Source organism: Anguilla anguilla, chromosome 8, assembly GCF_013347855.1.
Source record: "Anguilla anguilla isolate fAngAng1 chromosome 8, fAngAng1.pri, whole genome shotgun sequence".
Classification (NCBI taxonomy): Eukaryota; Metazoa; Chordata; class Actinopteri; order Anguilliformes; family Anguillidae; genus Anguilla; species Anguilla anguilla.
This window is the reverse complement of record NC_049208.1, coordinates 25,229,017-25,254,024: the sequence shown is the minus strand read 5'-3', so window position 1 is coordinate 25,254,024 and position 25,008 is coordinate 25,229,017. Positions and strand designations below refer to the sequence as shown.

Sequence of the window (25,008 nt, the reverse complement as noted above, 5' to 3'; positions counted from 1 at the left end):
TGCTTCCGGATGAGCATCACCGTTTTATATAAGCCAACTGAAGATACAAATATACATGAACGAATTCTTTAATGAAATTACAATTAAAATACATAAGCCTATTTTAATATATCAAATAAGTCTAAATATACAACAGGTAGACCGTCCCATTACACAAAAAAGCGTTTTCCAATGGTCTTTCGACATTTATATATAATAAAATATATTTTAACATAAAAATTTCCTACTCCAGCTTTAACATTCCTTTTGTGTCTTACAATGCTGCACATTCCCATTGCAATAATATATATATATATATATATATGTGTGTTGTAATATTTCTCTTTACTAAAGTAACATACGGTAACACGAGAGGTCTTCTGGCAAGGGCGAGTTGTACGATCTGAGAGCTGGGATCAGCGAGCTACAAGGTGGGAGCTCCGAGGTGCGAGGTGCAAGGTGCAAGGTGCGAATGAGCGAGCTCCGAGGTGGTAGATCCGAGCAGCAAATTGGGAGCTCGGTTCAAGATGCGAGTTGGGAGCTAAGAGCTCGCAGTTGAGGATTGAACTCGTACTGTGAAAATCTCAAGACAGTTCACAAGATGTTCACATCTGGCTTGACGCTCCGCTCCCACCTTAATTTCAGCGCTGTAGCCTAATAATTACTGTTTGATAAATTGTGTCTTCACAATATGCTGCTCGCGGACGCCACGAGCGGTAATTAAACAAAACGAAACTGTGGGTTTGAACAATTAGAGCGTCTTTCATTGACAATGACGTGCTGGACCAGGAATGCCTTTTTCACACTAGCCTTTTTGACTGTGTTTTGGCGTTTGTATTAATACCGTACTGGGTCAAAAGTGGCAACGGATAGGCTATGCAGTGTATCGCAGCGAGCAGTTCGACCTGTAATACTGTCCTACATATATCTATGCGATGTATTATCTTAACTTCATCTGTAACACGTAACATTACAGATTAACGTTAATTTATGGCGGAATCTGAGATTTGTCCGGGATTACGAATGCTTTAAAAAATTGATACTGCAGGTGACATATGCAGCCTCTATTAACCATATGTAAATAATGATTAACTATAACCGTAACTGATGTACCCTTCTGTGGCCTATTATTTACTTTTGAAGCATCGCGCACCAAGACACACGCACACTATTGTTGGGAGCATTTTCCATGAACAAATTACCTGTGTTTTAGTGGTAGTTTGATCCCTGTATGCCAGCAACATAAACGCATCTTCTTCAGTTGTAGACATGGAGACTTGCATAACTTGCACTTGCTACTATGGTGGAATAAAGTTTTACTATACGTTAAACCAGCTCTTTGTTAACGATTTAGTAGAATCCTTGTGTCCACTTCTTTCAACCTTCGGAGTCAGACAGTTTATAGATTCCTTTCATGAACCGGCACGATGGCAGCACAGTGCTGTGAGTATTCGGGAGCGTGTAAGCTTTACACTCGCGGTCTTCTAGTTTTACCAGCCCGACAACATGATTGAGTTACAGGACTGACACGCGCAAACATACGCACCGGGCGCGTCAATACGGTTATTCCCCCCGCCTCCCTCTCTCACTCTTTCTATCTACAGTCTACACGCTCTTTCTTCTGTCACAGACTCGCAGCTTGGTTTAACAATATTGGCAGACAGTTTCCCGAGGCATGCACACTCGATCGTTGCCTTTTTTTGCAACAAGAATATTAAAACTTCCAATCCTATCCCATTCATTCGAGTTCTGACTTTTCAGTGTTTTGTAAAACCACACCAAAAACGACAAGTGTATGTCGTTCTCGTATTCAGATACAACCATATTCACCTATTCCCTGCTGAGTACGATCGTCTTCACAAACAATACAGCGAATATATAGCGCATTATAAAAAATAAAAAAACGAAAACACATTTTGATGAAATGTAAATGTATTAATACCTATTGTGCTTCTGCCTGTCACACGATCAGCTTCTTTACAGTTACCTTGACGAATACACCAATATACGTTTGTATAGACTCGCTTATGAAATATGGATTTTGAGAATCCAGTCGCAATGTCCTTGGAAAGAAATCGCGACGTTACTCGCATGTATGGTGTCTCAGACCATTCAAAATAAATATCCCTTTCATATAATGTTCGAGGGAAAAAACTACTGCAATTGTTCCACCCATTTCTGGTAATATTCAAAGAGAAGATTAAACCCCAGTACCGTAAGCACCCTCCCTCGGCACGATTTTGCGCTCCGGCTCTGCTATGATTCCTCCCCAGAGCGAACTCGCCTGCACCGGCAAGCAATCGCAAGATGATCCGGTTCTCCAGTTCAGACTTTCCCTTCTCACCCTCGGCCATGCATTAACGGATCACTGCTACCAATACACACGCCTCACCCAAAAATTCTCGGATATGCCCGTAATATTGCCCATTTTTCACATCCATTTTTCAAAACATTCCGGAGACGCCCCGCCCCGACTGTCAGTGATTGGTCACCAAAGCTCAGCGTTACCCCGAAGCGCAAAGCCGTTTTTAAAGTAAACGCGCACATCTGGCCAGCGGCTACCGGATGGATAAAATCTCTGGGAGTTAACGATAACTAAGTCGAATTCGATTTGGCTGTTTTCCTCAAATGTCCAAAACAAACATTTGGAAGAAATTACACGAGGAACCCTTGTGATGCAAGTCCATCAGTGTCCAACATCAACGTCGCATGCTAACAGGATGCTCTGTCATGTTCAATCAGAATGTTTAATGTCAAGAAAACGGACATGATTGGAACTGCGGCCTAAATGTTCCAACCTTTAGAAATAGTGTAGAAAAAACAGACAGGACTAATTAAATCATTTTCAAATCCATTCAAGAAAAACCCTGATGCATTTCTTAATGTATAGGCTACTGCAGGGTTTGTTTTCATGGAAATAACTTATATTGCGTTTACTTATATTTACATTGTATGGAGCAAAAGTACAACCCGCTGTTATGCCATTGGTTTGTAGAAGAAGAAAAATCCTCCACGCTAGAAGGATTTGAACCGCAGCTGCAAAGATTAATTGAATTTAACAATTAATTCAGTCGGTTGACTGATGTTTTCTGTTCAAAGAAAAAGATGACCTGTAACTATAAGACTGAAGTCTTGGTGGGATATTTTATGTAGAAACTTGCTTTATCAAGAGTAACTGGAAAAGTGTGACGATTAGAATATTATTTGATGAGCATAGTTAGTGTCATAATAGGATTTTATTAAGTTAGCCAAATTATGAGATAAAGGCTCCAAAAGTTGTAAATTTCCTGAAAAAAACATAGGTGTGTAGGCTTAGATTAGGCCTCCGCAAATGCTTATGTTATAAATGTTGTTATATTTTATTTACCCTGTTAGCAATGAAGTTTGGCAAAATATTGTTTCAAAATCTGATCTGTTTTCATTTACAGGGGTCAAATATCTTTTAAAGAGTGTGGTCTGAAAAGCAGGAATATGGGGTCGGCGTAAAGTGTTCAGTAGAAATATTTATTCAGCAACTGCAAAGGGTCTTACTATTTAGACATGTTGTCTTGCGAGTGGTTCAAGAATGGAATGTCTTTTCTATGAGGGTAAATCACCTCGGTGCGTTAGAACAGCTTGTGTCTTTGAGAAGTTCCCTCGTCCTCAAGGACATTGACGCATAGATACCGTAGTAGTAGAGCCAGTTTTTTTTCCAGTGTAGAACTTTCATTTTCTTTAGCATGACATACATAAGCAAAAATCTTTTGATTTGTACCTGACAAATTAAAGTTGCTTGCTGTATTTTTACTATACTCTCATGTTTTGTGAATTGTGTAGGATTGGAATCTTTTCCCATTTATATTGGTTTATGTAAAATGGTCTTTTTCTAATGTAATATCTGGTCTAATCTCCCCAAATTGCAACTGTCTGCTGAACACTTTTATATATAATTTTAAAATAAAATGATTAAAAATCAAAGTCCGTAGAGAAGTAGACTCGTAATAATAATAAAGCTACAGTATGTCCTACCTCACAAAATCAAGCCTAGCCAACCCCTAGATACATGTCCTTGGTAATCTGGATTTGAATTCTCTGTATATTCACATACTTGACATTTAATTTGGCAGTGACTGTGTCCTAAATGACCACTGCGTGTAAATATACTAGGTTTCTGGTGTTCCCTTAAATTGTATCACAGCAAAAAATAATGAGATGTCCCATATTACAGGGAGCATATGACATCGAAGCCAGTGTCATTGAGTAAAATCAAGGCTAAACAAGTCTTACTCGTATGGTTAATTTTACCATGTAGACTGGCACCCAGGCTAGATAAATACAGGTAAAACAACAATAACATCAGGTCTTGGGTGTCACAGCACTCTCTATGTTATGAACACACATCTAAACAACATTTTTTTAGTGGTACAGGTTTCAACACAAGTCATGGCACAGCGTTTGTGAAAGCACTCAAAGCAATTGTGAGTGCTTTTACAAGGTAGTTTCATTTTCTACAAGTAAATGCATCCATTATAAACTCACAAAGATAATAATGCTTGATTTGTGTACAGTTATACAAAAAAAGAATTTATTCTATATAAAAGATTGCTGAAGAGGACACTGTATAGGCATGAGCATGGTTAAGGCTCCGTTATGCCATATTTGGTCTCTGGCTCCCTCTGCTGTTTGTAATGTGAAAGGGGCCCGTGTCTCAACTGTTTACATTATACAGACACTGTAATGTGGAGGAAAGGCAAATTTGCAACTATACAGTTGTCAGTTAGCAAGTTAATCCACAACAACAGCCTTAGCCAAATTGGCAGATGACTTCACCTCCTTTTCTATTTCAGAAAAATGAACTGGAGCAGTCCTTATTAAGCAGTTAAAACATTCATCTTAGTTCACTATGCCATTCTATAGACTTGTCAAAAAAATTTTTGATTATTTGAAGGTTCAGTTGGTTCAGTGCATACTTCAGTAATGCAAATGATGTGTCATATTAGAAGGACAGAGGTCCAACATTATCCTGGAAGGAGTAGTACCCCAATGTTTGGTTCTGGGAGCAGTTTTTTTTTTGGTGGGGGGAGGGGAGTTAAATTAATATTCATTAGTTTCACTCTCACTTCATCATTATTCAAATGTTAAATAATAATCTATGGCACTGCAACATATGCAGACACATCTGAAAAGATATCAGACATAGCTAACCCTTTACAAACAGATTCTGGTATTAAACCAGGCGCGACATAGCTCAGGAGGTAAAAGCGGTTGTCTGGCAGTTGGAGGGCTGCCGGTTCGATCCCCGCCCTGGGCGTGTCGAAGTGTCCCTGAGCAAGACACCTAACCCCTAACTGCTCTGGTGAATGAGAGGCATCAATTGTAAAGCGCTTTGGATAAAAGCGCTATATAAATGCAGTCCATTTACCAGACCAAGTCAAATCTTATACTATGCCATTTGACCCAAAGATAAGGCTCAAATTACCTAACACTGTGGAAGAGAGTGTTGCAGCTCTTTTGTTCACATCTAATCACTCCATTGTGAATCATTACCCAAGTAATCAGCTGGTCGGTCATTCAGTTACAACTAGGTGAAAGGGATCAAAACATGTAAGCTACTATTCTCTCTAAATGTATGAGACCTACAGACCTAAATATAGGAGACCTTAGCATGCAACTTCTGAAGAGGAGCAAAATACTGCTCAGAATTGTTCTCAGTCAACAGCTGTACTCCCTGCCCAACTATTCAGGTGATATTTAAAAAAAAAAATTTAAGAAAAATTCTGGCTGTTAATAGAACTTAAAATTGATTATTGTGATTTCTGTGGGGGGGGGGGGGGGGGGGGGTGCATATACGATTCACAACATAACTGGGAAATTGTGCTTTGGGTATGGTTTGCTGAGAAAGAGACAATATTTAAAATGTTACTTCAGTGTGTTGGATTGCACCCAACCAAAAATCTAGCATAACCTTTATACAACGTAGCAATACATTTGCAGTGTAGTTTTGTGCCAACTCGGTGAAACGGCTCTATTTTGGCTCGGAAATTATAGTTCAGCTGTATCTAAGTATATTGGTTTGATGATAACATTTTCTAACGGCCAATAAATTATGAATCTTGGAATCTGGAATAAGCAGTTTTTTTTCCATTACTTTCACCTGCAGGATGGCCTAACATTATGCTTGCTGTAACAGAACAACGTCCTTGGTGCAATCTTACATTGGTGCACTTTTACCTTGTCCCAGCTGAAACAAGGTAAAAGAGCACCATGTTAGCGTTGCAACACCCTTTCAGCCAATAAGAGAACAAGACAAATAAAGTGAAGCAGCTGACTCTCTTTTCAAAACATATTATAAATGTTTAGGCATATATAAGTGTTCGAGGCCTGTTTAGATGTATAACTTACTGTAAGAACTGTCACACAAGATCTAAGAAAATATTATAGGCTTTTAGAGAGAACTTTTCAATCCTCAACAACCCACCCCACTGGCACATTTTGTCTGAAATAAAATCCCTTAAGGTACATTATCGAAAACAGTGTGTGTTAGAAAGCACTATCATGCCATAGGTCATGCAAGAGTGCCTGGGCACTCCTACTGTTTAAATTTCCCCCCATTTTTTTGCAATCAACCCTTCAAGATATCGCACTGTCCAAAGCCTCATGAGTGCTACCAAACTGCTCAGCACCCGGGATAGCGCCCCCACTGGTGGCAATGTGACAGGTCCAGAGACACTTACTACACTGTCACTGAAGGACAATTGTTCACTTTACAATGAAATCAATAATAATCAAGTTTAACGACAGGTAATTTGCTTTTTAAAGCTGTATTCAACAAACAATTACATATAGGTTAAATACCCATAACAGGCTTTTAAAACACTGAGGTAAAGTCAAATCAAGTTTCAAACAATGGTAAAATGTTTTTATGAATCAGAACATAGATACGCATCCTTACTCTGAAGTGCATAGTATGACCTGCATGAACCCCACCACCACCCCTACCTGAGGGACACTGAAGTCAATTATAAACTGAAAAAATACATTATGAAGTACTGTAATCAAAGAACCCCTAATGACATAAGACTACAGTATGTAAGGCTAAATGTTTTGTCGATTTTTGTTTATTAATACTTTTTCTTTCCTCTTTGTTGAAGTCCCACTTTACCTGTAAGTTTGATATGCATAAGCTTATGTAGGCTACATTAAAGAAAAATACATTTTCAGATATTATGCTTTACTCAAATTTCCCCAAGTTGTATTTTATGAAGACAAGCTCCTGCACATGAGCTGGGAGAAGTTTAGAGCAATGGGAAGACACAGCATTCCTTGTTATACTGAAAAGTTGCTTGAAACATGCGTTGGGGGTCAGGTCAGATATTTTAGAGCCACATGAGCCAGTGCTGGGTGTGTCATTAGCCAAAAATCTGTGTCTGTAATGCTTTACCTCTTTTTTTTTTTTTTTTTTACTATGTACTACCGCTACACTGATGGCCTGTGGCATTACAGCATTGATTTCTGCACCAGAAGCAACCTAATTTCATAAAGATTATGAAACCATATATTACAAAACAATTTTCTTGAAATAAAGGACAACTGAATCAATTTCAACAATTGTATTTCTAAATTATAGCGGCTTTCTTATATAGGTTAAGGGAAAATGCATCAAGACATATTACAGGAACACTGAGAAAAGCTCAGTCTGCAGCATTCAATATGGTCAACCACAAGCTACTCATCTCCACTTTGGCTGAGATGGGCATTTATGAGACTGTCTTTTCTTCCCTCCCTCCCGCAACCGTGCACGGTGTTTCCCAACTGTCGCATCTCCCTCCCTGGGCTGTCACACTGCCGTGTGATGCCCATGTATTGTGAAAGACTTTTACAACATAGAAACTAGGGGTGGGACATTTTACGATTTTATCGAAACCATTACAAGCTGATTTGTCCTTGTTTTTGCTTGAGTACTCTTTTTATATTTTTGAAATAATACTTCTTGAGCCTAAAGCCTGTTTCACAGTAGAAGACCTATGTATCAGAGCATTTTCTCCAGCATAGGCTAGCTGGACAACATTTTTTGTTAAGATAAGCTTGTTTTGAACAGTTACCAGGCACGGCAATAGCCTTTCTGGCACCAAAGATGAGATTGTGGAGTGGTGGGGGGCTGGGGGACGCGTTACTATTGCAATTAGGTGCGAAAAAACACATTTAACAAAATATTTCAAATGATCCCATTATATTTTTTCAAAAAGCTTACGAATCTGCTGACAAATACTTATTTACTTCATTAAGCAATTACACCCCTAATAGATTTTTTTTTTCGGTGAATGCCATCAATCAATACTCACGTCCCTTTTCAGGGGTGGGGAATCTCCGGCCTGCGGGCCTTATACGGCCCTCCGGGCAATATCACATGGCCCCCTGGATATTTCCTATATTTGATATAGCCAGTAATATTTTTTTTTCTGTTTTGGGAAAAAAAAGTCGGTTATAAATTAGAATTTGGAAGGTGGTGCAACTCTTGACCGTGGCCGCGGGGGAGGAGGGCCGGGGTAGAATGAATAGTCAGTAGATAGGTCAGAATGACAGCATTGCGCTTTGGGGACCTTATAATTAAAATTATTCCAACGCCGTAAATGCTATATCCTCCTCCTTCCACGACTTTCCTAAATACTTGCGCTTAAACTAACTGCGTTTTTAAAATGTGAAAAAATCGATTTAGTCAAGAAATACAGACAGTTCGAGCCATTTTCTTCACAACCCTCCCGACAACAGGTGTGAAAGTGTCGCTGTCTACTCCAGCACGTCGTTCAGCTACTGAATAACCAGCCACTTGATACGAGTTTTTAAATAAATACATATCGAAACTCACTTCGCACACAACACGAAATTCATTCACTGCAATTCGTTGCCACCGACATATTTTCAGGTTCACTGTAACGGTGACTTTGAATAAGGAAAAAGGTCCTCCATAAAGAAAGGAGGGATAATTCGTTATGACCAAATAAATTACTTTAACGATATTGCACTTTGTATTTCTTTCCATTCCATTTCCATTTTGTGTTTTGTCACTCACATTTTAGCTCTCTTCTCAGTGTTTCTGTAATATGCCTCCGATACATTTTCCCGTAGCCTGTATAATAAAACCGCTATAATTTATAAATACAAACGCTGATTTTTTTTCCTCCCCAGCTTTATATCTCACCTAAAAAGGGAAAAGCTGTCCATAGCAGGTTTAGCAACTAAAATTGATAGTTGTCTCTCTTATTTCAAGAAGATAGTTTTGCTACATATGATCTCAAACTCTTTAGCAAATGAAGTCGTTAGCTAGTGCATAAAGTGATGCTGTAATGCTGGATATGTCTAACACCACTGCCAGCTCATGTGCAGGAACTTGCCTTCACAAAATACAACTTGGGGAAATTTGAGTATGAGAGTATAATAGCTGAAGTGAGGTTTTGGCAGAGCTGCTTTGCGATCCATAAAGACAACACACCGGCAGTGCCTCACAGGGTTTAGTAAAGCGTCTTTCATGTGGCCTAAAAGGGAGCTGGACAGTGTCACAAAAGCAAGTTACGTGCAAGTGAATGATCGTTAAAAGATTTTAATTGGATGATGAAACCATTGTCGGAATATGCGAAGGAATGTGCTCATTTGTTAGAGAAATTTAGTGAAAGATTTCAAGATGTGAAGGGAAAAGAACTGGATCTCAACATCTTTGCCACTCAATTTAATGTCAGTGTTGCTGATATGCCAGAGTGCATGCAATACGATCACTATATCATACGATGTCTTCTAGTTTATTAAATTCTGGCAGTCATCATCTTCACCTTCTGCAACCACTTCCTACCCAGCCCTTGTCACCTTTACCTTACAGCATTAATTCCTAAATAAATGTTGGTCCTCACCCCATACTGAGTCCCAACCAATGAGGAAAGGAGGGGGAGGAGAGAACGTGCATAAAAGGTGGTTTCAAAGAGCTGGACTGAAGTAAACCAACTCAGCTAATATGCTTCATGGGATCCTGATTTAAAGAGAGACTGTGAAAGAAACAGAATCAGATATGTCGATAATCAAGGTCCTACTGGCGGACACCTTCTCCATCTCCCTCTTCCTCGTCTGCACCGCAGTGCTCTTCTTCATCTTCCTTTTAAAATCTTCGACTAAGTCCAGCGGCTACAAGTTCCCCCCGGGACCCAAACCCTGGCCCCTCATTGGCAACCTCAACATTCTCAATATGAACTTCCCTCAGAAAACCATGTGCGAGGTAAGACTGTGCCTCTCGGGCAATGGAAATCTCTGTGGGATGCATCAGCATTGGGGAAGCTGAACCAGGAGGGAAGTTGTTTCCCTTTGTTGGGTGGAACTTTGAGACTTAACTAATCTGAGCCAAAGAAATCAGACACTAAGGTTAATAAGTAGATGGTATACTACATATCACAAAGTAATAATGTTCAGGTGCACACTGGTCCAGAATGGGTCAGTTGTGCAGGTACACAAGTAACCTACGAATACATTAATATTTTACAGACAGAACTCGAATCCAGCAAACAGATACAACAGAGATTCTAAAAATATAGGTTTGGATATTGTCTAAAGAAAACTTTGTCTGAACAGTTTGTTTGAATTTCAATCCAGTGAGCAACAGAGGCTAAATGATTATTTATCACAAATCATTAATAATTAATGAATTATGAAAATGTAAGCATTAGATTTGGGGATTCTTTTGATTTATTATATGATATGCATTTATGCCTTATACTTACCCTTCAAAAGACCTTACCTGGCCTGGTTACGTCATGCTTACCTGTATATCTTACGTGGATTATAATGGTTGCGGATGTGGGAGGGGGTAAGACCGGGGAAGCAAAAAAGTTTTCTACCGCACGACGTAGGTTTTTGATGGGTACAGGTCAGGGCTCTGTGCAGGTCAGTATGCACCTACACGGAACGAAGGGTATTTTTTTGTTTTGTTTGTTTAAACTTAAAGAAAGTAATAAAATTGTCGTTTCATTTCACTTTCGGGACGGAACTCTTCATTTGGAATGATGTGCGTAGACTTAATGGCTATCCCAGGTCCGAAGTGGCTACAGTTTTAGAATACGAAGCCACTACAGCGAGTTAGCTAATTAGTAACACTTAGCAAATAACACCCTAAGCCAGGGGTGCACAACTCTGGCCCTGGTGGCCTGGGCTGCGTTCCAATCCAAATTAAAATGCTCCCTTCACTTCTTTCCTTCAGTGGAGTGAGACCTCCAGTAACGTATCGTATGATGTTATGTGAGGGTGCCCTTCCCGAACGAGGGGAATGGTCAAGGGTAGGGATTCTGAGCGGTTTCAATTTGGAACACCCTCGCACTGGTTCTTCCTCACTCAAACATTCGTCAGCAGCAAAAAGGATGGTTCCGTGGTTCACCTTTAAGGACATCCACTACATTTCCAAAAGTATGTGGACACCTGAGCATTACACCCATATGTACTTGTTGAATTCCTCATTCGAAAACCATGGTCATTATATAGCGTTGCTGCTGTAACAACTACTTCTCCTCAGGGAAGACTTTCCAGTAGATTTTGGAACATGACTGCAGGGATTTGCTTCCGTTCAATCACAACAGCATTAGTGAGGTTGGGCACTGATGTTGGGCATAAGGCCTGGCTTGCAGTCGGCATTCCAATTCATCCCAAAGGTTTTTGATGGGTTACAGGTCAGGGCTCTGTGCAGGTCCGTCAAGTTCTTGCCCATCAAACTCAGCAAAACATTTCTTTATGGACCATGCTTTGTGCACAGGGGCATTTTCATGCTGAAACAGAAAAGGGCCTTCCCCAAACTGTTGCCACATATTTGGAAGTGCACAATTCTCTATAATGTCATTGTATGCTGTAGCATTGATTTCCCTGGCCTTTTTTTGTGGAGTTTGCATGTTCTCCCCATGTCCGCGTGGGTTTCCTCCCACAGTCCAAAGACATGCAGTTAGGCAAATTGGAGACTCTAAATTGCCCATAGGTATGAGTGTGTGAGGGAATGGTGAGTGAATGGTGAGTGCGCCCTGCAATCCAGGGAGTATTCCTGCCTCTTGCCCAATACATGCTGGAATAGGCTCTAGCACCTCCCGCGACCCTGCCCAGGATAAGCGGGTATAGATAATGGATGGGTGGATGGAACTAAGGGGCCTGGCCCAATCCATGAAAAACAGCCCCAGACCATGATTCCTCCATCAACCTTACAGTTGGCACTATTTAGGACAGTACAGTTAGTATTATACATTCAGCTAAACCCAGATTTGTCCGTCAGACTGGCATATAGTGAAGAGTAATTCATCAATCCAGAGAATGAGTTTCCACTGCTCCAGAGTACAATGGCGGTGTGCTTCACACCACTCCAGCTGATGCTTGGCATTGTGCATGGCAATCTTAGGCTTTTGTATGGCTGCTTAGCCATAGAAACCCATTTCAAGATCTTCTTTACGAACAGATCTTGTGCTGACGTTTCCAGAGGTTGTCTGGAACTCTGTAGTGAGTGTTGCAACTGAGGACAGATGATTTTTACATGCTACACACTTAAGCACGCACTGGTCCCATTATGTGGCTTGCCGATTTGTGGCTGAGCTGTTGTTGACTTTATATGTTTCCACTTAACAATGACAGCACTTACAGTTGACTGGGGCAGCACTTGCTGGGCAGAAATCTGATGAATTGACTTATGACAGCGTCACGTTGAAAGTCACTGAGCTCTTCAGTGCGCCCCATTCTATGACTGTTTCTCAAATGGAGATTGCATGGCTGTTTGCTTGATTTTATGCACCTGTTAGCAATGGGTGTGGCTAAAATAGGCAAAATCACTAATTAGAAGGGGTGTCCACATGCATTTGGAAATGTAGTGTATGTTTTACGTGTTTGATATTGGGATGGCAGGTATGCCATTCACCAAGTTACAGCCCACCCCATGATACAGCACAGAGTTTGGCTATTATTTATGCATGAAACAATTAATATAATTGTGTATACAACGATATGAAACGCGAATCTTACAGATTGCAAATGGGTATGTTATAAATAATTACACAAAGCGGCTTGCACAAGACAATAATAAACGTGCTTGTATATTGTTCATAAACATGTTACCAAACTTCATGAACAAATTTTATTATTAATGGGATGAGCTAGATTTTTTTTCTACCACCATGGTTTCTCTCTTCCTTATATTTCACTTCAGCCATATCAATTCATCTTCTCAACTTACAATTTCTGAATGGCAAGGCTTTTGTGGGATTTAGTCTGCTTTGTGGACAACATTGACAGATTAATGTTTATATTCAATAAAACACACAATAACGAAGCCGACCGTATCCAAAACACAAACAATGCTAGTTCACTCCTGTAGGCTACCTGAGCACAGTTAAATCTACAAGATACACTTACAGTCTGAGACTGTAGCTGGTGCTTATACAAATGTCAGGTATAAGATATTATCAAATTAGTTCAATCATAAGATCATTTAGATAAGAGCAAAAGTTGGCACAAAATCCTAAAACAGACCAACCCTTTTTGTGTTCCTTAGGCCTAAGTGAAGAGTATCAGTAGCCAAATTTAACATAGAATTTCCATAGTTCATTAAACAATATGTGGACCAGTTTGCTATTGTAAGGTGTTGCGGCTACTTAACTAATTTAAAAAGACTGAAGGGTGTACAGTCCAGAGGATCAATCATGATGGGGAGTTTGTCAGGTGTGCATAGAATTACAAAAGGGGAAATTCCAGGGGTCACAGAGTAAAAGTCCTGCCATACGTTTCTTTCATCCAATCCCTAAATTACATTACATTACATTACAGGCATTTGGCAGACGCTCTTATCCAGAGCGACGTACAACAAAGTGTATAACCATAACCAGGAACAAGTATGACGAAACCCCTAGAGAGAAGTACCGGTCCAAGTACAGGGAACAACCGCATAGTTCAACCTGGACCCTGGTGGTTAAACTGATTAACACGAACAACGAGAACGGCAACAACGCAATCTATGGAAAAATAAAAATAAATAAAAATACAAGTAGTCGTTAAGACTGGCGCATCAACTAAGTCACCTATTAAACAGCTGCCTAGTTACAACCCTAAGTTTAGTCATTTACAGGGGGGGAAGGGATGGGGAGAGGTGCAGCCTGAAGAGGTGGGTCTTCAGTCGTCGTTTGAAATGGGTCACAGTCTCAGCTGTTCTGACCTCCACAGGGAGGTCATTCCACCATCGTGGGGCCAGAACAGAGAGGAGACGTGTTCTGGAAGTGCAGGTGCGAAGAGGGGGAGGTGCTAGGCGTCCTGAGGTAGCAGAACGGAGGGATCTGGCTGGCATGTAGGGTTTGAATATCTTTTGAAGGTATGCTGGGGCTGATCCCTTGACTGCCTGGTATGCTAGAACCAATGTTTTGAATTTGATGCGAGCTATAACAGGCAGCCAGTGGAGGGTAGTGAGCAGGGGAGTTACGTGGGAGTGTCTGGGGAGGTTGAAGACCAGACGAGCCGCAGCATTCTGAATGAGCTGCAGGGGTCTGGTGGCAGATGCCGGTAGTCCAGCCAGAAGAGAGTTGCAGTAGTCCAGGCGGGATAGAACCATTGCTTGGACCAGGAGCTGGGTTGAGTAGGTGGTGAGAAAGGGGCGGATTCTGCGGATGTTGTATAGGAAAAATCTGCATGCCCGGGTTACTGCTGCAATGTTGTTGGAGAGGGACAGCCTGTTGTCCATCATCACTCCGAGATTCTTGGCGCAGGGTGATGATGTCACTACGGTGTCCCCTAAGGAAATGGAAAAGTCGAGGAGGGGAGAGGATAGAGCAGGAATAAAGATTAGCTCCGTCTTTCCCGGGTTGAGCTTCAGGTGGTGATTGTCCATCCAGCTCTGTATGTCCCTCAGGCAAGCGGAGATGCGGGCGGGGACCTGTGTGTCTGATGGGGAGAAGGAGAGAAAGAGTTGCGTGTCGTCGGCATAGGAATGATAGGACAAGCCATGGGCAGATATTACAGGGCCAAGGGATCTGGTGTACATGGAGAAGAGAAGAGGACCAAGGACTGAGCCCTGGGGAACTCCGGTGGTGAGGGGACGGGGTGGTGATACCTTACCCGCCCAGGCAACCTGGAAGGAGCGGTCAGAGAGGTAGGACTCAATCCAGTCAAGGACTGTGCCGCGGATCCCTGTTGCTGCCAGGGAGGACAGGAGGGTAGAGTGGTCCACAGTGTCAAATGCAGCGGAGAGGTCTAGGAGAATCAGGACAGAGGAGAGGGAGGCTGCTCGTGCGGCATGGAGTGACTCACTGACCGAGAGGAGTGCAGTCTCAGTCGAGTGGCCAGACCTGAAGCCAGACTGGTGGGGATCAAGCAGGTTGTTCTCAGAGAAATAAGCAGAGAGCTGGTTAGATGCAGCACGTTCGAGTGTTTTGGATAGGAAAGGGAGGAGAGATACCGGGCGGTAGTTCTGAATGACTGAAGGATCTAGTGTGGGTTTCTTCAGCAGCGGGGTGATGTGGGCCTTCTTGAAGGATGAGGGGAAACATCCAGAAGATAGGGATGAGTTCACGAGGGAGGCGACAAAAGGGAGGATGTCTGGTGTGATTGCTTGAAGGAGAGATGAGGGGATAGGGTCGAGGGCGCAGGTGGTAGGGCGGTGGGTGAGCAGAAGCTGGGAGACTTCAGTGTCTGAGAGGAGAGAAAATGTGGAGAAACAGGGGGCGGAGGACGCAGAGAGGGCGGAGGACGCAGAGGGGGCGGAGGACGCAGAGGGGGCGGAGGACGCAGAGGGGGCAGAGGACGCAGAGGGGGCAAAGGAGGTGCGGATGTCTGCAATCTTTTCGTCAAAGAATGCTGCAAAGTCATCTGCAGTGAAGGAAGACTGGGGTGGAGGAGGTGGCACGCTGAGGAGAGAAGAGAAAATAGAGAAAAGTTGACGAGGGTTAGAAATGGAGTTATGAATTTTGGTTTGGTAGAATTTTGCCTTAAATTCAGATTGTAACTTTGTATAATTTTTCTATCAACAATCTTTCACCAGTATGTTTCACAGAAAATAAACAAGGAACGTCCCAAAGCAGTGTTAAGCATATTTTTCTATATTCATTCCGCTAACTTGGTCCTGTTCCTTTATCTTGCCATACCTGCTACCCCAAAAACATTTGATTTTATTTCTAATGTGTGCTTTTATTTAAACTCAGTAAATGCAAAATCACTCACATCACAACTACAAAGGCATCTGTTGTTTGCATTAGTTACTTAACTGAAATTTAGCAGAGAATGGTTTTGACCTCACTGAAGGACAGAGGCTAAAATGAGAGGATGGAACCCTCTCTGACCAGTGTGCAGTGATGAGTGTCCCCTCCCCTCTTCTTCCTGCTGCTGCCTGCTTGATTATAATGGAAATTCTCACTCTCTCTCTCAACTGCAATCTCCTTGTTCCCCCACTTTCTCATTCACTCCTTCCCAACCTCAATCTCGCTCATCCATTATTGTTCTCCACCAACTTCTACCCTTCCTTCTTTTCTCTCCCTCTCCACACTTCCAGCTAGCAGAGCAGTACGGGCCAGTGTTCACCTTCCACATGGGTATGAAGAAGTACGTTGTTCTGACTGGATATGAAGCTGTGAAGGAGGCCCTGGTGACCCAGGCAGATGACTTTGGGGAGAGGGGCTTGAATGCAATGAATAGCCACAATTTCCAGGGCAAGGGTGAGACTGAGCAAATGTACACTTTATAAGGGTGATTCCAAATGACTACACACCTTAGAAGGGCAATGCTGAGCAAGTGCACACTATGTATACATAATGTTTTTCACATGAAAATGGTTGATTTATTTTATTGAACAAAGTTGTACAGGTACGTTTCCCCATCATCCACCCCCACCCCTATATTTCTTTTTGATTTCAACATGCCTTCATGCGCATGCGTATTTTCCCAGACTGCCAGCTAAGGTCAAAGAATTTTGTTAAAATCCTCTTTCAATTTTTTGAATTCTTATTTCTGTAAGGCATGTTTTGCAAAAGTGACAATTGACATTTTTATATCACGTACATTCATACTAATGGAAACGGAGCTATTGATAGCACGCCACAGACAGAGTGAGATTCACGGACACTGGGATACAGCACACACAGATCTCCTCCTTATACTGTTTGCATTGGCAGGCATCTTATTTGGCGTGGGTGAGTCATGGAAGACCATGCGCCGCTTCACACTGTCCACTCTACGGGACTTTGGAATGGGCCGCAGCACTATCGAGGACCGCATCATAGACGAGGCACAGCTGCTGCTGGAAGTCTTTGCACAACACCAGGGTAAACCCTCCTCGAACCAGAATAAAAGTCTTTACACCAGGGTAAACCCTTCTCAAACCAGAATAAAAGTCTTTACACCAGAGTAAACCCTCCCCGAACCAGAATAAAAGTCTTTACACCTGGGTAAACCCTCCTCGAACCAGAATAAAAGTCTTTACACCAGGGTAAACCCTTCTCAAACCAGAATAAAAGTCTTTACACCAGAGTAAACCCTCCTCGAACCAGAATAAAAGTCTTTACACCTGGGTAAACCCTCCTCAAACCAGAATAAAGGTCTTTACACCAAGGAAAACCCTCCCCGAACCAGAATAAAAGTCTTTACACCAGGGTAAACCCTCCTCAAACCAGAATAAAAGTCTTTACACCAGGGTAAACCCTCCTCAAACCAGAATAAAAGTCAAGGTGCAAGAGAACTTCCAAAAAAGCTAATGTAGTTAAATAATTGTGTTATATTCGGTATATAAATAAATTTGGTAAATAGAAATAAATGTTTCATTTGGTAAGCTACGGCACAATAATTTGAAATACTATTCTACAAAAATATATTAAACTATATTCCCCAGGCCTTAATGACCAATAACAATAAGCATATATTCTGGGTTTTCATGCTGACGCAATGGCATATTTGTTTCTCTTGACCATCAGTGAGGCTTTATTATTATTTATTTTTTTTGCACTTGACCTTTGACCGTTAGAAGCTAAAAAGACCAAAAAAGCAGGGTTAATAAAATAAGGTCATAATTGTATCTCTAATTGCAAAACACAATCAGCTTTTTGTCAGCGCGGACAGGACAAGTGAATTCAATAACTCTAATTCTCTGGTAGAACAGCTGAATTGTGGTTGAGCATGATTATTCACCCGCAGGGCCCAAGCTCAGGGGTTACTTGCACTAGTTATGTCACAAAATAGGCTTTAAAAGTCAAACAGAGTTCATTGGGTTACATGGGAACCCTGTGACTGTATGGAATGGCCTTCCCTTGACTATTAAGGTGACATCATTCAAAAACAATTTTAGTAGTGAGTGTGTCTCTGGAGGAATTGAATATGCCCTCTCAGGCAGTAGGCTAGGAATGCGTATAAATATGCACGCATTCGTGGATACAAACTTATGCTACCCTTTTTTTTCTTCTGTTAATATTGTGTTCTGTGTATTGTTGTACTCTTGTTTGGCTTCCACTGAGGACCACATTGGAAATAAATGTGTTTCTCTGGGATGTACTCTTGCCTGTACTTTTTATACCCTAATATAAAAAATACCAATCCAAAAAAAATCCAATCCAAAGTCAATCTCACTTAATTTTTGTGTCCTTGTTTCAAAACAAATTTGATACCAGGAGTATGTGCCAATTTATGTATTTATTTTTTGTAAAACAGCAATTATTTAAATGTTGTAGTTTATCTAAATCTTGAAAGATCTAGCTGAAACACATTATGGTATTGGCTGGTTGACTTAGAGTCAATATGAAATAAAGTCCTTAAACATAATACCTGCGATTTACAGTCACATCCAGGTTGGAAAAGCAGAAACGTCACTTAGGTTGATGTCCGTAGATGTCACTACGCTAACATACCAGGTCATTACAAATATGAAATCGATCTAAACATTGTCATTGAATGAGCAGTAGGTTTCAGCAACCGACAATACAAATGTTATGAACCTCTTGGGTAATCTATGTTACGTTCTCTTCTTCTCCCAAAAAGGCAAGCCTTTCGACGTCACTACACCCATGAACTCTGCCGTTTCCAACATTATCTGCGTGCTGGTGTTCGGTAATCGTTTTCAGTATGACGACGCGCAGTTCCTTCGTCTGCAGCAGCTGGTCAGTGAGAACGTCCGACTGGCAGTCAGCCCTATGTCACAGGTATGTGTTTAATGTCAGATCCCTCACCCCTGGCCTACTGCACCGACAAAAAAAACAACCCCAAGTATCCAAAACTGAAAAAGAACCTGTGACCATTAAATCACTTTACATTACAGGCATTTAGAATATGCTCTTATCCAGAGCTACTTATATAATCTGCCTTCACCAGGACTGTCATACCACCAGGGCAGGAACACTTCAGAGAATAAATGCCAGTGTCGAGCTGTGACGTTATAAGATTTGAATTTACTATATAGCATGCTATCATTTTTACCGAATTGTATGATTGTTTTTGCCACATTTTAGAAATACTGCATTACGTGCTGGCTGGAAAATGATCTTGCTGTCCGAAACGAAAGAGGGTGTTCTCATCATCACTTTACATAAGCTTGGAAATGTTTGCCAGCACCTAAATGATCTCAGAAGGAGTACTGATCTCAGATCAGTTCTGCCATTTAGCTTATGGTGGATGTGCTTAGAAAATGGTTGGGGAAACCTGATCAGAGATCAACACTCCTACTCAAAGATGCTTCATAAATATGGGCCCAGGATCATTATTCATTGTAGTTACAACTTGAATCATTTGCTCTAACTGATCTGACTGATCATACCTTGCTGAATACAGTCTCTGTATCTGTGTCTTTCTACTTACAGATATATAATGCATTCCCTGTACCAATATTCCGGATAGGTGATATCAGAAAGATGGGGAAGAACAAAATAGAGAGCAGCTCTTACTTCAGAAAAGTGTACAAGCAGCGCAAAGAAGAACACGACAGCAACGACGTGAGGAGCTTCATCGACCGCTTCATCGCCAAGCAAAATGAGGTCTGATTGAAGCCTGAGAGACAGTTCAGCACAGTAGATTTAACATATCGTGCACATAACAAATTCAGAACAAATCATCTTTGTGGTCTCAAACTCATTGCCATGGAGGATCGTGCGTATGCAGGTTTTCATTCCAACCAATTAATGCTGCCTTAATTGAGTCCAATTGCTCATTCAGCCATATGCATTTAACTGCATTGAAGCACAGAATATAAGCAAGTTTTTATTTAGACAATGCGGGTCACGATTATGTGCAAACTTACATCCCTAATTCAGCAAATAATTGAACTCATTATATAATAAGATCTGAGGCTGGAATAAAAACCAGCATACACACGGCCATCCATGGCACTGAGTTTGAGACCGCTGCCTTAAGCGGTTCCAATGACCAAAAGAAAAAGGCAAGAGAAAGTGCTGTGGTCATCAAGAGAGCAAAAGGAGCTGGAAAAGGAAATATACTCTGTGCGGGCATTGGAAAAAAGCCGATTTACTCAAAGACTAGCCACAGTAAGAGCAACAGGGAATCAGTCACTGCAGGGCAGGTTATTTCAAACTGTTACAGTTTCATACACTTAATATAAGTTTGAACCTAAAATTCTAATGATTATCATTAGTCTGACATGAACAAATCTGTAAGGCAGGGTTACTCAAATATGGCCAGCAGTATTGCTGGTTTTTATTCTTACCCTCTAATATGGGCTGATTTCAACCTGGTGGGAGTTAAACCTTCGGCTAATCAGTGACACTAATCAATCAGTTAATTCTGGTAGAATGGAAAACTACTGGCATCGTGGGCCAGCTTTGAGCGTCCCTGGTCTAAGGTGTCCTTTTTGCCAGTTGCCTCTCAAGCAGCTTCTTTGCTGGGAATGTTAATGAAATGTGAAGCATCTGAAGGGCTGAGAGCTGCGGTCTTGCCTTCCCTGTCCTTACAGGAGCACAAGAACCCCCACACTTTTTTTGAAGAGGAGAACATGGTGCTGACTGTAGCGAACCTGTTTGGTGCAGGAACAGAGACCACATCCACCACCCTCCGTTGGGGTCTCCTGTTCATGATGAAGTACCCCCATATTCAGGGTGCGTCCTGACCACAAACTGCCCGCCCAGTATAACGCCAGCTAAAAAACTGTTTACAATTGCTGTGATGGCCCAGTGGTGTGTCCATACCAGACTCACCACTGCAACTTTGGGCTAGGTCCCGGGGTTTAACTTTGTGGATTTCTACAATAGCAGGGCACATTTTTACATTTTACACTTTAAGCAGATGCTTTCAGCCAGTTCAACTTACCAAGGGTGGATTGCTGGTGACAGATCTCGATTTGTGCTTCGGGTCCAACTCAATTCAGCTGTGGGGAATCAGACAAATTCAATTCAACTTATTTGGGATTGATCTTTTTACAGAGAACTGTGACAGAGAAGCTTTACAGAGAAACAGAAGTAAAATTGGGCAGACACTAGGCCTGAACCCCCAAAAACAAGCTATTGAGGTAACAACTCCCCAGTAGGGAGAAAAACACTCCCCAAAAGGTGAACTCTCAGAAGAAACCCAGCTACAGAGGGGGAGCCTATCCTCCTCTGGTTGGCCCAATGTAAAGTAAGGGTAGAATGGATGGCAACAGCATGGCCGGCCCGTGGCATAAACGGTCTATGCGGTTGTTTATGGCCACACCTGCTGGGGGGGGGGGCACATGACCACAAGGGGGGGGCCACACGATCCAATGTTTATATAAGGTAAATAACGTTATTTTCGTAATAACGTTATTCATCCCCTATCGCGGTATAAATTTTAAATGGAATGGCAACAGAACAATGTAATGTAAGAAGGATTTTACCAAGCGACCCCCCCCCCCCACACACGACAGAATCCAACAGCACCACCCCAACGCGCGCCGCAGAAAGCTGCCAAAGTCCAACTTCAGTGACTGGCTACCCCCCCTCATGGAGGAGCTCACAGGTCGTCAGACAAGGAACTCAAACAAACTGGCCATCCCAAGATGTCGAACTAAGAGTTACAGGAGATCCCCAATCCCCTATGTGCAGATTCCTAAATGACAGCTGATTTTAAATTTAAATTTGGGATACGAGATTAGATCTCAGCTTAGATAATTGTAATATTTAAAATTTTTAGTCTACTTAGTATTGATGTTTTATTGTAACAGCAAAATAATTCAGTGTTTTTAATGTCAACTGTCTTTATGAACCTGTAATAATAATATATTGCTGAAAGGTCAATAAAAAAAAGAATAAATTCTAATGCAACACAACGTTCCCACCCGAGCGAGCACGCTCACCAAGAAAAACAAAGTCAGACATGACTCAAAACTAAATAAAATAATACTGCATAGGTTGCCGTGATACAATCTTTTAATGGTTCGTGACCCCCCCCCTCTCCCTCTCTCCTTCTCCCTAACAGAGAAGGTACAGGCTGAGATAGAGAACGTGATTGGCAGAGAGCGCCCCCCGCGGATCGATGACCGCAAGCGCATGCCATACACAGACGCGGTGGTGCACGAGACCCAGCGCTTCGGGAATATAGTTCCAAATAACCTGCTCCACGAGACGAGAACGGACACCACCTTCAGGGGCTACCACATCCCAAAGGTCAGCTCAGAACTGTGCTCTGCACTGCACCCAGGGGCAAATCATTCAAAATGGCCTCTACGTTTTCACCAAGTGTGGTTGCCTCTGCCTTCCAGAAATGGCTTAGCTATTTGAAGCTTGTTTTATTGGATACAACTGAACAAAGTCTGATGCTGTAGTGGTTTTCTATTATGTTTGCATTACTCAAGTGCATAGTTGAAACCAGGCCAGATACATAAGCTTTTGTTCAATGTTATCAAATGTATTTGATAGTGATATTGTGGCAAAGTGGACTAACTTAACAGGGTAAATCATTAAAGGGTTGGTAGATGTGCAGCAATTATAACAACCTCATGAATCAGTCAGAGCCAGTTATAATGTTCTTATGAAACTGCATTCATCCAAAAGACACACAACAAATCATCACACCTCCTTAAATGTCCAGTAATTTATTAATTCCTCTTCAACAAACAATTCAACTCAATCCAACATCCCAACCACATTTTGTCAAAATGTCTCCTTAAAAGCTACTCTAAGTCCATAAATTCACCTCAAGAAAAACAGAACTTCCAATGTCCAAAAGTAACAAAAAAAAACAAGAACAAAACTAACCCAACTGTGAAGCACAGCAGTGCATTGCAAAAGCCATTTTCTTGCTCACCCAACACATTATCCTTGGTGGGATTTGCTGGAAGATCCTTGCTTTTTTAAAAGAAATGAAGTCCAAATGTCAATCCGTGCAGAAAGAGATACAGTAGGTTACTGCAAAGGCTTTTTTCTGTGCCCTCTATGGACCCTAGTACACCCTGTATTTTCACAAAGTGGTCAGTCAATTAGCAATGGAATTTCTCACCTGCACCATTATCAGCCATTTTAGATCTCCCCTGGGTGCCATTTTAGATTGCCTTTATCTATTTCCCCTTTTGTGTCCATTTTGTTTCATTTTGTCAGTTCCTCCCTGTCACCATCTTGAGAAGGTCTATGATACCCTTTACCTTTTTAAGGACCAAAATGGCATTTTTATGCTATTAGATGGCACACATGAAAAAATCTATAAGAACAACAATAGATCCATATAAAGAAGCAATGGCTACCTTGCAAGGATTTTAACAAAAGCACCAGAGCATATACTGTATTATGCTCACCCTTACATTCTTTGACACCTAGGGCTCATTCCAATCGCTTCTTTTATCCTTCCTTGCTTCCTTTTCTTGCCTTCTTTTCTAGTATGGAAAGCTAAATGGATAAAAAAATATGTGAAATTGACGTGTTGTTAATGCGTGATTCCAGACGTCAATTTCACCTATTTTTTTAACCCATTTGGCCTTCCATATTAGGAAAGGACGCAAGGAAAGAAAGCAAGGAAGGATAAAACAGAAGGAAAAAAAGTTTTGTTTACAGTGGCTGTCGTCCTCACAGCAAAAATGTTGTGGGTTCAAATCTCGGCTTGGGGCCTTTTTGTGTGGAGTTTGCATGTTCTCTACGTACATTACTAGGCTTTTTTCTTAATTTACATTTAAACCAAAACATATTATATTTAATTGACTCCATACAGACAAGCCCACTTAATTATCTGAAAGCAGACTGAGCAATTACCAGGGACATTGGAGTGTTAAAACGGCAGGAGCAGTGGACATGACTTTGATCCTGGAATCATGTGACTACTCTCCATGGGCCACAGAGGAGGAGGAGGAGGTCAGTTCTGTGTTGCCATGGCAGTACAAGCTAACATTCCAAATCTTTTCCTATCCAGGGCACCCCGGTCATTCCATTACTCACCTCTGTGCTGTATGATAAGACGCAGTGGCAGACACCACACCAGTTCAACCCCGGACACTTCCTGGACGCAGAGGGCCGCTTTGTTAAGAACGATGCTTTCATGCCCTTCTCGGCCGGTCAGTGCTCCTTTGCCACAGAGACGTGCATTTCAAACGAATAACCTCACGCTGCAATTTCCCGGAGGTCAACAGTCACTTCTCACTGTTTCTCTCCCCACAGGGCGGAGAATATGCGTTGGGGAGACCCTGGCCAAGATGGAGCTTTTCCTCTTCTTCACCAGCTTCCTACAGAGATTCACATTCAAACCCCCTCCAGGTGTCTTGCCTGAGGATTTGGACATTTCGCCATGTCCAGGGCTGACCTCTTCACCTGTACCCTATAAGCTCTGCGCCATCAGCCGCTGACACTCAACACTTCAACACTCTGGAACAGAAAGACTGCGGCTGAATGGGAGCGTGAATGTGAAGTGCACAGCTTATTGTCACATGGCCAGCTCCACAGAGTCAGAGTCCCACTCACACACACACACACACACACCCAGAGTCCCACTCACACACACACACACTCACACTCACACACACACACACACACACACACCCAGAGTTCCACTCTCACACACACACACACACACACACACACACACACCCAGAGTCTCACTCACACACACGTGCACACACACACACATACACACACACACATGAAC

General features: G+C 41.9%; 2 protein-coding genes and 1 long non-coding RNA gene across 6 annotated transcripts in view; 1 reads left to right on the top strand and 2 right to left on the bottom strand.

Moving 5' to 3' along the window:
- ext1c (exostoses (multiple) 1c) overlaps nucleotides 1–11,060 on the bottom strand; it is a 47,855-nt gene extending 36,795 nt beyond the window's left edge. Inside the window, exon 1 of one of the 4 annotated variants that reach the window (XM_035428738.1) lies at nucleotides 10,760–11,060. The gene's annotated coding sequence lies outside the window, so the exon portion shown is untranslated. The other 3 variants (XM_035428737.1, XM_035428736.1, XM_035428735.1) reach the window with 3 other exon arrangements.
- Nucleotides 9,946–24,865, top strand: LOC118233253 (cytochrome P450 2K1-like). The gene is made up of 9 exons (XM_035428746.1): nucleotides 9,946–10,219; nucleotides 16,490–16,652; nucleotides 17,109–17,258; nucleotides 18,961–19,121; nucleotides 19,776–19,949; nucleotides 20,882–21,023; nucleotides 22,360–22,547; nucleotides 24,280–24,421; nucleotides 24,525–24,865. Exons 1-9 carry the CDS (start codon nucleotides 10,016–10,018, stop codon nucleotides 24,707–24,709), a joined length of 1,509 nt encoding a protein of 502 aa, XP_035284637.1. The 5' UTR covers nucleotides 9,946–10,015; the 3' UTR covers nucleotides 24,710–24,865.
- LOC118233257 lies at nucleotides 19,877–23,344 on the bottom strand. The gene is made up of 3 exons (XR_004766501.1): nucleotides 23,188–23,344; nucleotides 21,235–21,292; nucleotides 19,877–19,962 (listed from the first exon to the last, which is right to left on the bottom strand). It is a non-coding gene; the product is annotated as an uncharacterized LOC118233257 (long non-coding RNA).
- Nucleotides 24,866–25,008: the final 143 nt, after the last annotated feature.

Excerpts from the sequence above, each read along its gene's own strand:
- LOC118233253 (XM_035428746.1), top strand. The coding sequence starts at position 10,016 with ATGTCGATAATCAAGGTCCTACTGGCGGACACCTTCTCCATCTCCCTC. Across the intron at positions 22,548-24,279 it reads GGGGCTACCACATCCCAAAG|GGCACCCCGGTCATTCCATT; the intron begins GTCAGCTCAGAA and ends TTTCCTATCCAG. Across the intron at positions 24,422-24,524 it reads TTTCATGCCCTTCTCGGCCG|GGCGGAGAATATGCGTTGGG; the intron begins GTCAGTGCTCCT and ends CTCTCCCCACAG.